Consider the following 18355-nt stretch of genomic DNA (forward strand, 5'->3'; position numbering starts at 1 on the left):
TGTGATACAGCATGGTCAGAGGGCAGCAGGAGAGTGTTTTTTTGTTTTTTGTTTTGGAAGCAGAAAAAAATTTTATTTGTGTAACACTTACAAAGAATCACCAAAGAGAATAAAGCAAATTATGCAACAAAACTAAAGCAAACACAAGGTATAACACAGCAGCCTTCGGGAGGGAGAAGTGTTCAGGCTAGCCTGGGCCCAGAGCGGGCGGGCTTCCTTGACACTCATGGTCTTCCACCCCCTCGAGTTATCTAGTGCCACGCCCAGTGTCAACCGATTATTCCTCTCCTGAGAGTGCCCGACAAGATGGGCACGACTGCGGGGTGGGCGGTTTGGGGTGGGGGGGAGCTGTACACCCACGTGTTATAGGACCCTTCCTAGGTGACAGTGATGACGGCATCCACAGCGGCAGGGGCTGGGGCCTCTCGCTCTTCCCCTCAATCAAAGGGTCAGGCGGAGGGAACCCGACGGGGTCACCAAGCAGAGAACCTTGGACAGCGCCCACCGCTCCTCAAAGGAGTCAAGGGAGTCGGTGGATGCCGCCCAGAGGAACTTCGCCCGGATACATGAATGTATTGAGGATCGGAAAACGGCCCTACAATCGCAGGACGCTTCATGAGCCAACCTCCCCTCTCTGGTTTTATGAATGGCTGTTTTAGCTAGGGCTAGGAGGAGGTTAACCAGGAGATCTTGCTATTTTGTGAGGCCACAGATGGGGAGTGTATAGATAAAAAGGTGAGGGGAAACATGTAGCCAAAAGCGTAATAAAATATTTGTGAGGAGCCGGAAAAGGGGCTGCAATCTGGCACACTCTAAATATACGTGCGCCAGGGTTTCCCTCACGTTGCAAAAAGGGCAAGTATCCGGGATGGGGGTGAAACGCATCAAAAACACGCCTGTGCTCACAACTCCGTGAAGGAGCTGCCAACTAATGTCCCCGACGGGCCTCGGGACCAAGGTGGAATACAGGCTAGCCCACCGGGGCCAGCAGGAGAGTGTTTTGTTTTGTTTTTTTTGAAGCAGAAAAGAATTTTATTTGTGTAACACTTACAAAGAATCACCAAAGAGGATAAAGCAAAACTATGCAACAAAACAAGAGCAAACAGAAGGTATAACACAGCAGCCTTCAAGAGGGAGAAGTGTTCAGGCTAGCCTGGGCCCAGAGCAGGGGGGCTTCCTCGACACTCGTGGTCTTCCACCCTCCTGAGTTACCTGGTGGCCTAGAGCGGGGGGGCTTCCTCGACACTCGTGGTCTTCCACCCCCTCGAGTTACCTAGTGCCATGCCCAGTGTCACCGATTATTCCTCTCCTGAGAGTGCCCGACAAGATGGGCGCAGCTGCGGGGTGGGCGGTTTGGGGTGGGGAGGAGTACACCCACGTGTTATAGGACCCCTCCTAGGTTACAATGATGATGGTATCCACAGCGGCAACGGCTGGGGTTGGGGTCTCTTGCTCTTCCCCTCAGTCAAAGGGTCAGGCGGAGGGAACCAGACGGGGTCACTGAGCAAAGAACCTCAGACAGCGCCCACCGCTCCTCGAAGGTGTCAAAGGAGTCGGTGGACGCCGCCCAGAGGAACTCTGCCCGGATACGTGAATGTACTGAGGATCGGAAAAAGGCCCTACAATCGCAGGACGCTTCATTAGCCAATCTCCCCTCTCTGGTTTTATAAACGGCTGTTTTAGCTAGGGCTAGGAGGAGGTTAACCAGGAGATCTCGCGATTTTGTGGGACCACGGATGGGGAGCGTGTAGATAAAAAGGTGAGGGGAAAAGTGGAGCCAAAAGCATAATAAAATATTTGTGAGGAGCCGAAAAAGGGGCTGTAGTCTGGCACACTCTAAATATACGTGTGCCAGGGTTTTCCTCACATTGCAAAAAGGGCAAGTATCCGGGATGGGGATGAACCGTGTCAAAAACACGCCCGTGCTCACAGCTCCGTGAAGGAGCCGCCAACTAATGTCCCCGATGGGCCTTGGGACCAAGGTGGAATACAGGCTGGCCACCGGGGCCAGCAGGAGCGTGTTAGAAGGGAGCCTTATGCCCTGTAGAGGGAAGAAAGTTTGCTATAGTTTAATTAAAGCACCTGAAGCCAGTCACCTGATAAAACCCTCCTGCTTTAATCAGACAAGGGAAGGAGTTGAAGCAGAGTGGATTGGTGTTGGAGTAGAGAGCAGTTTGGAGGAGTTGAAGCAGAGTGGATTGGTGTTGGAGCAGAGAGCAGTTTGGAGGGAAGCAGAGGAGATTTGAAGAAGTGTTGTGGTGGGCTAAGAAGACCAAGACCCTAGGTGTAAAGGGACACCTGGTTTGTGCAGGAAGGGAAGTAGCCCAGGTGTAGGAACTGCTAGTTCAAGTGGTTTACCGTTATCCCTAGGGCCCCTGGGCTGGGACCCAGAATATAGGGTGGGCCTGGGTCCTTCCCTCTCCACTCCTCTCCTCTAGGACACTAGTGGGGCAGTTAATACCCCAGTTCAGGAGCGAGAAATGGTGTCCTGAACCCTCCCCAAGAAGAGAAAGCGTGAGACCCATCAAAGTAGTGCTGGCAATTTGCCACACTCCCCATTGAGCCCCTTGATCGATGCTTTATGTTTTGGTGGGTATGTCTACACTACAGCTGGAACGAGGTTTTCCAGCGTAAGTGGGTAGATGCACTAGCATCGCTCAAGCTAGTGCACTAAAAATAGCAGTGTAGCCAAGGTAGCAGCTTGGGTTAGCCGCCTGCGTAGGTCCCCAGGGATCCGGCAGGGTCATACTCAGGCAGTTACCCCAAGCTGCGCCCCTGCTACTCCAGCTATGCTGCTATTTTTAGGGTGCTAGCTCAAGCAAAGTGAGCACGTGTCTGGGAACCCATGCAGGGAGCCTGTTCCCAGCTGCGTGTGGACATGCCCTGAGATCCCAAAAGGAATTATTACTGTATTTTGATGCACTGTACGAATTTATTCTCTGTGTGATAGTGCCTCCTAAAACTCCCATTTCTAATGCAAACTTCTCTATGTATTCTATCAGCTGAAAGGAGTGATTTTCTGTTTACCTACTATCAAAACTACATAGCCAAAACTTGCCATCACTTCAGTTTTCCTAGCCATTATGAAAGCTATCTGCATAGTTTTTAGTGCCTGGCTTGTCCTAGCTGTAACCACTCTTGATCCCATTTTGCATGGCACACAAGTCATCACACATACATGTATGTCAGATTAGGCCCAATTTAAAATTATATCCTGTATTTCTCTGTGCATTGCAAAAGGGGGCCGAATGCTGTTTCCTTTATTCATGTAAATACTCCTGTTGACTTTTGTGACTATTTTCCTATATGTAGTGTATACTATTCGGTTCAGTGTCTTTATGTGAGTGGTGCTGGGTCCCTAGGTGCAGGTGATGAACAGAGATGTGAAATTCAGCCCTACAAACAGTGATTTGAAGTGCAGGGGCCTGACTCTCTTCTCACACTGGTTTTATGCTGGTGTAACACCATTGATTTCAGTGGATCTGCTCTTCATTTACATCCATGTAAGAGGGATCAGAATCAGGACCAAAGACTTCAGTATTTTTTTGAGACATATGTTTTCAGTAGGTTGGAGCAGTTCTGTTGGGCAAATTGTGGACTCCTTCCTTAAGGCTGGACTTTTTTATGGAAACACCCAGGTAGGGGACAGGAAACTTCACAATCTCCCCCCCCCCCCTCCCTCCCCCCCACCCCCCGAATAAACCAGGAGTCCACAAACCTTTTCCCCTTACTGCAGATCTCTTGAGATGAGGAAGGACCTCAAGAGCTTATCCTATATCCCCTGCTCTGGTGCCATATGGCTACCAGCTGGCAGTGTGGGATTCGCCAGCTGGCACCTGTCCCTAAAATCCCTTTTTGGGGAAGATTCCCTGCATGGAGGGTGATCCTGGAGAAAGTTAATAAAGCTTATGGGCTCCAGGCAGTGGCAGGCCTTATAGTGTGGCAGGCAGGGGGTGTAACACCCTCCTCTCTCCCAACCCACTGACTTTTAGATGTATTTGTGGCACCTTTTCAAGCCAGTAGGTATAATTGAAAGTGGCACTACTGATGACCCATTGTCCCTCTTGGTTCTGCCACTGCTCAAAACCTGGCTCTGCTACTGGCTCCAGGGAGGATGATCTGCATTCCTGCAGCCATTCACCTCCGTCCTACACACTTGATCCTGCAAGATGCCTTCGTCTGATCCAGAGAATGAGACTGTGCTTTTCTATAAATGCTTGATCATACCTGCTGCCTATGGGAAAGCAGAGATCCATCTGTGCATAAGGGAACCCTGGGCTCGGGTCTCCAAAGGTCCATTTTTTAATCTGGCAAAATCCCATTAATTTCAGTGGGAATTTGCCTGAGTGTGAGCTAAGTAAATCTGAATAAAGAGCATCTCCTCAATATTTGGTATGGTATTGTTGAAAGCAATAAACTCTAGAGAGCACAAAAGTGACATTATTGTCATATCAATTGATACTTTCTAGGTAAATTCTTTTAAAATTAAACTGAATGATGGTGGTGTTCTTAATAGATGCTTCCTTTGATTTCATTTTGCATTCAGTACCCCAGAAGAAGCTTTGTGTTGACTCTTCTGTTCTGTTAATATTTTTATTGGTTTTCCAAACATTAGCGTGAAATATGGTTTTCTATCTAGTTACAGAAAGTGATAGCCACATAGTTTTCTTTGCTATTTTTGTTCCATAATGCATTAGCTCTCAACTGTTACTCGTATTTCCTCACTTTAGGTGGAGTGGATTCCTCCTTTGTGCCATTGCAATGCTCCTTGTGATATTCCCAATGTTTACTTTCCCAAAAAAGCTCCCACCGCGACATAAAAAGAAGAAGAAAAAGAAGATGAGCTCTGATGACATTTCAAGTGATGATGATGTCATGAAAGAGAAAACCAACAGCAAAAGACAAGTGGATAGTTCAATTCCTGCTTCTATGGGATTTGGAAAGAATGTTAAAGGTAAAGCATATATATTTTTTTAAAGGAGCACATGTACAATAGGGTTTAAGATCGTACACAGGGCTATATTCTGGACCTGCATGAATTTAACTGAGGGCAGAATTTGGCCATATTATACTTGTTGATATTAAAAAGAGATGGATATTTTTGAGGAGAAAAGTTTTAATAGATGGTCTGTTCTTCTAATTATAAAGCACAGTTACGATTGACATACTGAATGCTGAAAGCACAGTAATATGAATACCTTTTCCTTAAATTATCACAGTGTGTTTAATATTTAGCTGCAGAGAGGTAACATATGTGCTTTGTTTTAACAAATGTCTTCTGTGCTGAGAAAAAAATGAATAGTTTTTTTTCTACAGCTTTTTAGCTTGGCTAAACCATATCTATCTATCTTATTTATTTACTTTACTTATTTATATGACCTCCATTATCATAGTATCTGAGTGCCTCACAGTCTTTAATGTAAATATATACATCTTCACTGAAGCCATATTATTCTCATTGGAATAAAGTGCTCCTCTTACTTGTAATAGTCTGTCAAAAATGGAAAAAGGAATCCTTGCTCATCATCTTTTCTTGTGTTGGGGCAATAAGTTGTGGAATATTTTATTATTCCATATACATTTTCTGCCAGTTCGATATTAAGTTTCTATGGGTCTACTTTCAGAGTGCTATGTTTTTGTCAGGTTCTGAAATCAGGAAATAATAATAATACTCACGAAAGCAAAGGGATCCACCAGTAATTATACTAGACTTACATTTTATTCAATAACACTATTAGTGTAAAGTCTAAACATTGTTGAAATGTAACTGGAAGAAAGGCAATAGTGTCACTTTTTAAAAAATGCGTGAATTTAGAGCTCATGAAAGAGAGATTGATAGCATAGGCTTAATTAAGTAAGGCATAACGTGGAATGGTACAGGACAAGATTTCTGCTACAGTTCTGTGAATCCATCTGGGTCTTTATACTATTGCTGTTCTAATTTTGGGTACCTGTGAAGTGGTTGTTAAAGGTGCCAAGTTTGTGGCATTTTTCTGATTAGCACAATGGGAACTATGAAGAGACCATGACAGCTCCTGTCATTTGTGCCATTAGACAGAATTTGAACTTCCGACTCTAGAGGTATATCTGCACAACAATTAAACACCCAGAGCTGGTCCATGTCAGCTGACCTGGGCCAGCTGCAGGTGGAGCCTGAGCCTGAATGTCTACACTGCAGTTTTATAGCCCCAGAGCCCAAGTCTTGTGAGCCCGAGTCAGCTGATCTGGGCCAGCTGCAGTTGTTTAATTGCTATGTAGACATAGCCTAGATGTACAGTTAGCACTGGACTGAATGTTACAATTGCTCTTAGTGTTGGTGACAGTCCTGAATTTTGATCACATATTTATAAATAATCTGTTCTTTTAACCATTTTGTTTAGCCATTAGACAAGGGGTTAACCATACTAATGGTATTCTCTAATGTAATTGTAAGGAGCATCCGCCCACATCTGTAATACCTTTCTTTGCAAGGCATTTGCTATCTCTCAGATGTGTATAGTTATAACAGCTGCAAGTCCTGTTAGTCTCTGTGGAAAATTGATAAAATAATGGAAAGTCAAAAGGGCCATAATTGTGTTGTGTGCTGGTTGTCTTGGCAGTACAATAACTGGGTCATAACCAGATGTGCATAGCAAACAAGACAGAGGTACAAGGTCACGTTCTTTAGAACTTCCTTCATTTTGTTTCTCAATCAGAGGTGAGTAGTGATGACACAATGGTGCATTCAGAGGGGCTCAAAAGATAATGGATTCAGAGGCAAATAATTGGATGTAGTTACTTCTCTAGAGACTGCTATCCGCACAGCACTAGTGGCTTTTATTAGGTAAAATTGTTTTCACAAGTCGATGTAGCCAGTTGGATTTCTTTCTTCAGGCATTAGGGGCATGCCATTGGCAGAAGTAATTCTGAGCTCTCTGGCTAGGTCCAGAGTGTGTCACTAGCTTTGGGAGGTCTGGGAAACATGAGCACGTTTCCTGTTATCAGCATGACATGCCCAAGTCTCTCAAACCGCACAATATTTTAAGATGAAGGGCCTGTTCTGTTTGTACAGGCACCTGGCCACAATAAAGAAGAAAAACAAATTAATTTTTTTAGAGAGATCCTTCCAGATACTTACTCTGAAGGAATAACAACCAGTAGTTTCATATTTCCTTCTGTTTCATGTACTCATCCTAACTACATATAACAATGGTACATACTGTATAGGGATCAATTCACAATTTTTTAGTCACTGAAAACATTAGTAAATCACCCCAGTATTGGCTATTGTATTAAAAGTTTTCAGTTTCACCACAAGAGAGATTCACCATGTGGAACGGTTAAGAACTGCACTATATTTTGGAGGTGAGAAAGATGTTGAACAAGTTGAGATTGCTTAAGGAAAAGAGATTTGCCTTAAATCATGATAGCTTTTCAAACAGGGTGCCTCGAGTCAGGTGCCTAACCCTTCCCTGTAAAAACAGTGGCAGTACACACCCAAATCCACACAATGGATGGGGAAGCCACATTTAGCCTTTAGCTCAGTGGCTAGGGAACTCCCCCAGGATATGAGAGACCTTTGTTCAATTCCTTCTTCTACCTGATGAGGAGAAGGGATTTGAACATAGGTTTCATAGCTCTCAGGTGAGTGCCTTAATATATGGACTATGGGATATTCTGATGAGAGGGGGTCTCTCTATCTCTCGAAGCCATTCCACTTTATATAAAAAATATGTATTGGACCAGAGAGATAGTATGACTCTATAGTCCGGTGCTTAAGGCACTCACCTCTGAGAGAGAGGCACTTTTTGAGAATGCCTACTGGATCGGGCCCTGCAGCCAGGATAGGTGTGGGAATGCTGATCTTCACGTGGTTTGAGAGTCCTGCTGGGGCTTAGGTGTGAGGTAGGCACTCAGTGCCTAAATTGAGGCATTGTGCCCAGCAGCATAAATATAGGTGCTCATGGGACTTTAACATAAAAAAATGTAAGCACCAAGGGATTTTGGGAGCCTCCATAACTAGGCAGTAGCCGAGCAGGGGTTTTAAGAGTTTTGTTGGCACCTACATGATGGAGTTAGGAGCTGAAGTCCTTTTGTGGAGCTGAGCCCTTGTAAGCAAATCAAAACAAAAAATATGGTAAAGGACAAACATAATTTCAACTCTTGAGGAGAAGTCCAAGCCAGACTCAGAAGAAGAAATAAAAGGAATGGAGTAAAGAGAAAGTTGGGTATAACATATGAAGGAAAATAGAGAGTACTGTACAGTGTAAGTATCTTGGGCCAGAGCAGGTGTATAATATATAAACCAAGGTTTGATCCCATAAGTGCCGATAAATCATGAACACAAACAGATGGACTCATAGTTTTCCTTTTACTATGTAGGTTGCATAGTTTCATTGTATGGCACTGTGCCTGCGTACCCTTCAGCAATTACCTCAGCTAAGCATATTGTACAATTAGATTAATTAACCTGCAGCTGGCATGGTATAGAAGATAAATACTGTACTGAGTTTAAACATTCTATAAACTCCTCAGGTACATCAATTAAGTGGATTTATATCATAATCTCTGCTTTTCTTTCTAAATTATATGTTTTAAATAGAAATGGGCCTGTATCCAGACAGTCCTGAACTTCGGCGTTTACACATCTCCCAGTCCTCTGTTTCATACTGTTTCCAATCACTTTTGCAAAAGAGAATGGCAGCATGCTGATAGTCCATTATATGTGAGGACACAGCAAAAGTTTCAGAATTGCTGGGTTGATCTTGCTAAAGCCAGACTTCAGTCCTGCACCTAGAAAGAGTTCAATTTCGTATTCTATAATGGGCAAATATTTCTCTGCAAAAGTCAGAAGACACTGGAGAAACACGCTACTGGCTCAGTGCTTGAGGTCTTCCATTAAAATAGCAAACGTCAGGAATTCAGTAGACACTTGGACTGGGAATCAGGAGATTAGTATCTTAATTAAAACTGTCTTTAGATAGGTTTTTTCCTCAAAGCATTTTATCAAAAAAATCCTATTTAAATTAAAAAAAATCCGATTTAATTGATTTTTATCAACCCTGCCCAGGTTCCTTCCCAACAATTTACTTCCCTCTCCCTCAGCTCCTCCGTTACCCCTGACTCCCCCAAGCCTTTGCAGTTCTCCTGAGGGGTGCAGGAAATATGGTTCTGTATTGTAGTTTAAATGAATTATTACTCAGAGTTCTGTGTTAATATGCCTAGTAAGGAATCTATTTGTCAAAAAGCATTTCCTCAATCTTTTTTTTATTGTCTGTATTGTTACAGACATAGAATCATAGAATATCAGGTTGGAAGGGACCTCAGGAGGTCATCTAGTCCAACCCCCTGCTCAAAGCAGGACCAATCCCCAATGCCCATACTTGCTGACAGGCATTTTGAAATAAATGACCAGAAATAATTGAAACTGGTGTGATTATATTGTGTTATTTTGACAAACAAAATTTGCAGAATTTTAAAATACTGTGCACAGAATTTTTAATTTTTTGTGCAGAATTTCCCCAGGAGTAAATAAAGTAAGTAGCTTGTATATATTGCTGTTATAAGGGTGATTTTTTTTTTAACAAGTAATGTAACTGATAGAGATTTATTTTGTTTTCTTCCACCTAATCTTTTTACATGGTAAGAGAATGAAAGGGTATCCTTAGAAAAGGACAAAATGGTAGAAGACCGCAAGTTCTTGTTAAACAACAGTCGTCTTATATTTGTGCCGTTGATGTACAATTATTCAAAAATAAGTGCTAATATTTTTGTTTTAATAAGAAACAGCAGTAGGATTTCAAAAGGTTTCATGACAACTCTGAAGCAAACGACTAGGCTTGTGATAAGCTGTTGTTTATTTACAAAAATAAAGATAATACTTGAAATATTGGACACTTGGATATTGTAGAGACTTTAAGGATCCATTATTTTATACCCACAATTCCAACATATTGTCCTATCTTAAATAATTATTATGACTGGCAAATTTAGCTATTTTCAATTTTTTCGCTTATTGTACCCATTTTGTATAGTTTTTTTTATTCATAATGTAATTAAACTTTATAAAGCTTCTGCCAGACAGAGTTTTGTTTTTGTCATGTTAGGATAGTAGTGAAAACCTAATTTTGGATGTGCATTTTATTTCCATAGTGGATTTGTTTAATTTGCACTAACTTTATCCTCTGTGCTAGAGTACTGTAGTTTAGTTTCCAGAGAACTGTGGCTCATACTGATATTAAGTTATATAGCTGGAGCATGAGGCTGTTACAAGGTGACTTGCATTGTATAATGTCCAGAAAAAAATCTCTGTTTCAAGCCAATAATTTGGAATAATCAAATTAGAGTTGGCCTCTGAAGAATCTATCACAGGTTTTATAGGAGACCTAATGTATGGTACAGGACATTTAGCCCTGGTCTACGCTGCAGGGGGATCGATCTAAGTTACGCAACCTCAGCTACGTGAATAATTTAGCTGAAGTCGACATACTTAGATCGACTTACCGTGGTGTCTTCACCGCGGTGAGTAGACTGCTGCCGCTCCCCTGTCGACTTCGCCTGTGCCTCTCGCGGAGCTGGAGTACAGGAGTCGACGGGAGAGCGCTTGGGGATGGGAGGGGGCGTCGATTGATCGCATCTAGACTAGATGCGATAAATCGATCCCCACTGGATCGATCAGTGCCTGCTGATCTGGCAGGTAGTGTAAACATATCCTTAGAGTTTTACTTAGCCCTATGTAGACATGCAATATGCAGCCCAAAAGGATATATTAAATAAAGCTGCTAGTTTTTAATTAATAATGAACTTTAGCATATTAAATTGAGCTCTCAGTAACCTGAAAGATGTGACTAGAAATGTACTCAAATTAAAACCCCAGATCAGAAGTCCAGCACAAAATATCAATTTAGTATCTCTATAATGAGCTATACCAAAATCCTGAATCCAAACACTCCTGAAACTGAGTTACATCATGTAGATTGAACTATGAACTTTACCAAGTGTTGTGACATTTGGATTTGGCATTTTATAGAGATACTGTGATTCAATCCTGAGTCCAGAGTTCAGCTTCCACTGTTTGGTTTCATCTTATTTCTAGAGGTAATACTTAGTTTATCATCATAATAAAAGGACTGTTCTATTTGTGGTGGCCATTGTTCTGGAAGTTAGAATGAACAGAATATAGTCCATGTTTTGGCCACCATTCACTCTGTTGTGAACTATTGTTCAGTGCCTAATTATTGCATCGTTTTCCTTCCAACTCACTACTGAAAACCAAATTCATCTCTCTCTCTCTCTCTCTGATGGGATTGTTCATGAAATTACAGATGGATCATGGAGAATGCCAAAAACTGCTATACTGAATTCTCAACTCTGAGGGAGGTTGGGCTAGGAGACATGGACTAGCCAGTCACAGTCCTCATCTTCTCTCCCTTTTTGCGGTGCTTTGTAAGGCTCCCTTCTCAAAGAAGAGAAAAGCGCAGGGCATGGCCCTGCCAGCAGGCAGCAGTGGGAGTGACCTGTCAATCTAGGGTTTTCTACTGTGCTCATCACCACAGCAGCTGCTCACTACATATGTTTAAAAACACCAAATAGGCAAACTGAAATCCAGTTTCCAGTGGCAATAAAATCAGCCATGGCTTTCCCTGCCTCCTCCTCTCTAGTCTCATGCTCCCAGCAGCAGAAGTCCACTGCTTTGGGAGGCTGCCAGCCACATATTTTTGGGGGCGGTCATGGCTGCGTGGTTGCTGGTGGGGTGCACTGGTGCTTGTTCTGCTTCCCTTCCCTATTAATCCAGGTTTTGAAGGAAAATGAGGTTCTTGGTCCTCCACCTTATCTCAGGGGGACCATTTGTACTGCTCCCCTCCACCAGCCCAACATTAGCGGTTCTTTTCAGCAGCTTGGCTAACCCTGGGAGCCCAGACCCTCTGCTGTGATATCTGAGGTCCTTCAAAAATTATTTTAAAAAATTGACCCAGTTAGGGCTATAATTAACATTGACAGCCCCCTAGCCCCTTTAAAAATCACCCCACAGACTGAGGAATGGGAGATACACTAGGAGTTAATGCTATTGTAGTGAATTGGATATTTTTCTCTTAAATTTCCTTTTGAATGTGTGATAAACTTGTATTTTTAAGCCTTGAATCTGTAATATAGCTATCATAAAATTTTAGCAGTGTTTCCTTTTCATCCTTGTCATTCTAATTTGGTTTCCAAAAATGTTTATTGATATATTTTTGGCATTGTCAAGAAACCGTAACACCATCTCCTTACATTTGCATCGATATCTTCCTGCCCCAATGTCACCTTATTTCTTTCTGTTTTGACATTGCAATATCATAAATGTTCAATAATAGTGATGCAGGTTTAACTACCTTGGCTATTCTAGAACATTTACGTTTCAAAATAAATGAAAGCTTCTTAGCACAATTTATGGATTAATTCTTTCCACCAAATTTTATATTTAAAGTTTAATACTTTTCTTTGTAAAGCTGGCAAGAAAACATTTGAAACTGGATCAAAATGATAAATCCTCCCATCTATAATTGATTTAGTAGAATTTTGGAGGACTAGAAGAGATTAAAATTGGATGCAGACAGACAGTTTACATGCTGATTTGCAACATGACCACTTTTGAAATGATAAGGGCCTAAATCTGTCTTGCTTTGGTCATACAAATAATCCCACTGCAGTCAACTGAGCAAGGAGAGCAGGATTTGACCTCAGAATACTAGACCCCACAATACGTGCTTTCCAACAAGCACACCAACTCAACCATTCATCTTCTCTGTAATATGTTCAATCTGGAGCCCATTAAAGTGTTCAGTGGGTTTGGGATCAGTACATTCCCACACAAGAAAATGTTAAACTGGAGTTAAGGCTAATTGAAAACTCTGACCTGTAGTGACACCATGAACGGGAAAATAGTTTTTAAAATCACTTTTGTCTAATCTAGGACCATAAACATGAAAATGCATGAATCATAATTATATGGTTATCACATGGTATCACTACAGGGCAGAGTGAGGGTTGTTTAGGTGCCTTGACTATTAATTTCTATATCTCCTCATGTTCAAATTTCTTTTAAGTGCTTGTTTTTGGGATAATTACAACGTTGGGTTTTTTTACCTTTAAGGTACTGTTATTACTCCTGGGGGAATTTTGCCGCCACTGCGCAATTCAGAATATGTGCAGAATTAATGTTCTGTGCAGAATTTCCCTTTTCTCTGCAGAATTGGTGCTGCAGAGCTGCTGGCTACCATTAGGGACCACTGGACCCAGCAGAGCCCACCTCTCCAGCTCTCAAATACAGGACACTGCCAGGGAGGATGGGAAGGGGGAGCTGGAGCATTCCAGGTGGCTGTGGTTCTCAGTACTTCCTGAAGGAAGGAGGTGGCATGCAGGAAACTCTGTACAAACTCTGCCGGGACGCAGCATCAGGCTTTTTCTCTCTCTGGGGGGAGGTGGTGAGGTTATCTGAGCTGGCGGATACCCCATGGCTGAGCTCAGGGGTTGCAGGTGTTTGGGCTGGCGGGTGCCCTGTGGCTGGGCACTGGGCGTGAGGGGGTGCAGGTATTTTGGCTGGGGGGGCCCTGCAGCTGGGCTCTGGAGGGGAGGGGAGTGGAGGCGGTATGTGTGTCTGGACTGGAGGATACCCCATGGCTGGGTTCTGGGGGGAAGGGGGTGCAGGTGTCTTGGTTGGGGAGGCCTTGCAGCTTGGCTCGGGGCAGAGGGGGTGTGGGTGTCTGGGTTGGGGGGGCGCAACTGGTTTTTTAGGGGAAGCGGTGTAGATGTCTGGGGTGGGGGGCACTCTATAGCAGGCATCTGGGGGGAAAAGGGGTGCAGTTGTCTGGGCTGGGAGGGCCCTGACGCTGGGCTCTGCGGGGAGGGGGTGCAAGTGTCTGTGCTGGGGGGCACCCCATGGCTGTGCTCTGAAGGAAGGGGTTGTGGGAATCTGGGCTGGGGGTGGGTGGGCGCATGGCTGGGTTCTGGAGGGAGGGGACAGAGAAATAGGAAATGGGTTGTCGTAGGAGTTTCTTTAACTCTCTAATCCTGGGAAATCTTTTTTTCTTGTCTGTTTTGTTACAGTCATAGTTGCCAACAGGTATTTTGAAATAAATTTCCAAAATAATTGAAACTGGTGTGATTATATTGTGTTATTTTGATAAATAAAATTTGCAGGATTTTTACATTTTGTGCACAGATTTTTTAATTTTTTGGCACAGAATTCCCCAGGAGTATGTTATGTGCTTTTTAACTTTCAGTATGTTAGATCTACATGCATTATTAACAAATATGGCTAAATATCATATCCTACTGGTTACCTTCCCAAATTATGGCAATATCATCAATGGATCCCAAATACAATTTTTTAAAAACGTTTATTTAGGCAAAATTACAATAAAATGTTAACATACTACAAGTAGTAGATTGATTTATATGGCCTATCTTGATCATGCAGAGTGCAAGAAACAATCTTTTTTCCTACAGAAACATCAGAATTTTTTATCTTCAGAAGTGAAAGTTACATCAAAGAAATTCTGAAATAACTTAAAACTTTTCCTGCTTTTTTACTATTTCAGCATTACCATCCAAAGCCTCTCTTCCTGCAAGCAGATGGGCTATAATGACTCTTATGCCTGTGTAGGGCTGGAGTAGGGCCTAGAGGGGTACATTCAAATAGCAGAAGAACACAGGAAAATATTTCCAGTCCAAATTATAGATACTCTTTTCTTTTTTTAAACTTCGCAAATATGGCTGAATGTTAAGAAACCATTATTTACAGTCCATCTCAAAGGAAGTCAATTTGTTTTTCTTTTCCATTCATTATTTATAACATTTATTTGTCATTTTTGTCATTTTGTAGAGCTTCCAAGAGCAGCTGTCAGGATCTTAAGCAACATGACATTCCTTTTTGTGAGTTTGTCATACACAGCTGAGAGTGCCATTGTTACTGCTTTTATTACCTTCATTCCCAAGTTCATCGAGTCACAGTTTGGCATCCCAGCTTCCAATGCCAGCATCTACACTGGTAAGGCATTGCCTTTAGCACGACATTGAAAGGATTATCATTCTCTAACCACTGAAACAAAAGCAATAGAGGAAAAAAATAAAACTGGCTTTAAAATGATAATCTTACTAAAGCTAAATAATGTCTAACTTTACTTTTTCCATTCAGAATTCCAGTAGTTCCTTGGGTGTTTGCTATGTTTGTTTACTAAAACGCGAACCAAATGTTGTTGTTTTTATTTTGTACAAGTGAAGAACTTGCCATTTTTTTTAGGTTATATTAAAGTTTTATTGTGAGGGGGAAAAAATAAGGGGATATACCGTCACATTCATAGACCTTAAGGTCAGAAGTGACCATCATGATCACGTGTAAGTTACAGAGAATCTGCCATTAGTTTAAAAGGTCTTATAAGTTCTTATATTATTTAATATTAATTTCTTAAAAGCTAATTTTACTTTGACCTCCTCAACCTTTATAATATTCTCCCTTCCTTTCTCTCCGGTGACCAAATGACTCATCTATGCCCTACTCATTCATCTTCCACCTGGACTACTGCAATCTCCTCCTTGTTTATTTATTTATAACAGCCTTGCCACAGTCCAGCCCATCCATAATGTTGCTGCCAGAATCATCTCTCTCATCACGTAAATTGACAGGTTTCAGAGTAGCAGCCATGTTAGTTTGTATTCGCAAAAAGAAAAGGAGTACTAGTGGCACCTTAGAGACTAACCAATTATTTGAGCATCAAGGATCTACAACCTATCCTGAAGGACGACCCATCACTCTCACAAATCTTGGGAGACAGGCCAGTCCTTGCCTACAGACAGCCCCCCAACCTGAAGCAAATACTCACCAGCAACCACACACCACACAACAGAACCACTAACCCAGGAACCTATCCTTGCAACAAAGCCCGTTGCCAACTGTGTCCACATATCTATTCAGGGACACCATCATATGGCCTAATCACATCAGCCACATTATCAGAGGCTCGTTCACCTGCACATCTACCAATGTGATATATGCCATCATGTGCCAGCAATGCCCCTCTGCCATGTACATTGGTCAAACTGGACAGTCTCTACGTAAAAGAATAAATGGACACAAATCAGATGTCAAGAATTATAACATTCATAAACCAGTCGGAGAACGCTTCAATCTCTCTGGTCACTCGATTACAGACCTAAAGGTTGCAATATTACAACAAAAAGACTTCAAAAACGAGACTCGAACGAGAGACTGCTGAATTGGAATTAATTTGCAAACTGGATACAATTAACTTAGGCTTGAATAAAGACTGGGAGTGGATGTGTCATTACACAAAGTAAAACTATTTCCCCATGTTTATTTCCCACCCCCAGCCCCTCACCGTTCCTCAGACGTTCCAGTTAACTGCTGGAAATGGCCCACCTTGATTATCACTACAAAAGGTTTTCTCCCCCCGCCCACTCTCCTGCTGGTAATAGCTCATCTTAAGTGATCACTCTCCTTACAGTGTGTATGATAACACCCATTTTTTTCATGTTCTGTTTGTATATAAATCTCCTCACTGTATTTTCCACTGAATGCATCCGATGAAGTGAGCTGTAGCTCACGAAAGGTTATGCTCAAATAATTGGTTAGTCTCTAAGGTGCCACTAGTACTCATTTTCTTATCACTTAAATTATGTACCTGTCCTCTTGGAGACATTTCACCAGCTCGCCATTGCAACGTGCATCCAGTTCAAACTTTTGTCCTTGCTTAAAAAGTCCTACCTTATACAGCCCGACTGATTTCACTGGGACTCTGTGTGGGTGCAAGGGGCCCCCTGCGCAGAATAATTTACAGAATTGGGGACCATGTGTTGGCCCTGCTCTCTCGACTCTGCTGATGAAAGCAGCCTTTGCTTCTCCTCTCATTTCCTTCTCTCTCTTTGTGCTTTCTTCTGAGCTGCCTCCTTCATTCCCATGCATGGAATGACCTCCTCAAACCTGTACACCAGCCCACCTCCCTCTCCTTGTTCAAATCCCTCCTAAAAACTCACATCTTTCATCTCACCTCTGAGAACCAAGGGAGAGAAACACAACATTTAAAAAAATAATACAAAACTATCAAGATCATACCACCCTGAGTAACTGACCTGTTACATACCTCCCTGTGTAACAAAGCCCCTGGTTGGGCCCATCTATGGGGATTGAACCCAGAAACTCTGGAGTTAAATGTTTGACTTTCTACTGCTTGAGTGAAAAGAGCTGGCCCAGTAACTTGGAGGCAGAAACACACTCATAAAACTCTTATGTTGTTCAGCCTCCAGAGGGAGACAAAAGTCCATGCTGGTATAATACGGATTACGCTTGTCCTTTTCTCCCTGTTTTTGTTGGTAATTAACCCTGCCTCTTTTGTCAAACCACTATTAAATTGTCAGTCTTTCAGGGCAGGGACCACATCTTTGAAAGGCATCCACCGCTATTTTTGATACTCAGAAATAACGAAGAAATAATAACAAAACAAGCAATAATAAGCCTTGATCTTTCCCTGCATGGCCTATTTTGAACTTCTTTCAATATGCACCATTTTAGAAGGAAAACCATTCCACCTTTTCACTTTCAGTATCTTTTCATTTCTGTAGTCAGAAACACTAATTCTCTTAAAGGTATTCTCTTTTCCCATTTTTTCCTGGCTCTGAAGCAGTTCAAGAGTTTCTTTCTGTACAACATACATTAAAAATTCCATAGTTCTTGAGATGCACAATGACCTTATGAAACTCATGGTCACAAATGATTATTGAAGCTAGGAGTTTAGCAAGATTAAAAACAGGGATGAACATTTATATGATAGACTATCCAGTTACATTAAATAAGATTAAAAAAATGGGAGGGATATAAATCCACATGCTTCAGGACATGTGAACCATTAACTGAGAATGGTAGGAAAAACCTTCCTCTATAGGCAAGCTATTCCATAATTGCCAACTTCAAGGGTTTTTTTTTTCCCCCATCTGTCTCTGAAGCACAAGTTACTGGCCACCATCAGAGACAGGATACTGAACTAGATGGACCACTCATCTGATCTGGTGTGGCAATTCCTATGTTACTTGGAGGCAATGCATCAACAAATCCATGGCCATTATTCAAGTACTCCAAACTTCAAAATGGAGTCACTTCCCCACCTCCCACCCCCGGCTATGCCCCAGCGGGTGAGTGAAGTACCAATGGACTGGGCACGCATGATCACTTCAGAAGAGAAGGGAGAGTTATAGGAGAAAGAGAGAAAGCTGTCTGGTTGCATGGATCCAGGAAAGGAGAGGAAGCAGTGTGAGATGGAGAGACAGGGAGAAAGAGGATCTGAGTTGGAACCTTGGGTGTCTGTCTAGACTGGGGTGGGTGGGA

General features: G+C 42.4%; 1 protein-coding gene across 1 annotated transcript in view; it reads left to right on the plus strand.

Annotated features, from left to right (window-relative positions):
* The window catches only part of SLCO5A1 (solute carrier organic anion transporter family member 5A1), a 110556-nt gene that overhangs the window by 55162 nt on the left and 37039 nt on the right, over positions 1-18355 (plus strand). The window contains exons 3-4 of the mRNA XM_077808974.1: positions 4731-4954; positions 14843-15007. Coding sequence (XP_077665100.1) covers positions 4731-4954; positions 14843-15007 — 389 coding nt within the window. The remainder of the gene's footprint in view (positions 1-4730; positions 4955-14842; positions 15008-18355) is intronic.

This window comes from Eretmochelys imbricata, chromosome 2 (assembly GCF_965152235.1).
Source record: "Eretmochelys imbricata isolate rEreImb1 chromosome 2, rEreImb1.hap1, whole genome shotgun sequence".
Classification (NCBI taxonomy): Eukaryota; Metazoa; Chordata; order Testudines; family Cheloniidae; genus Eretmochelys; species Eretmochelys imbricata.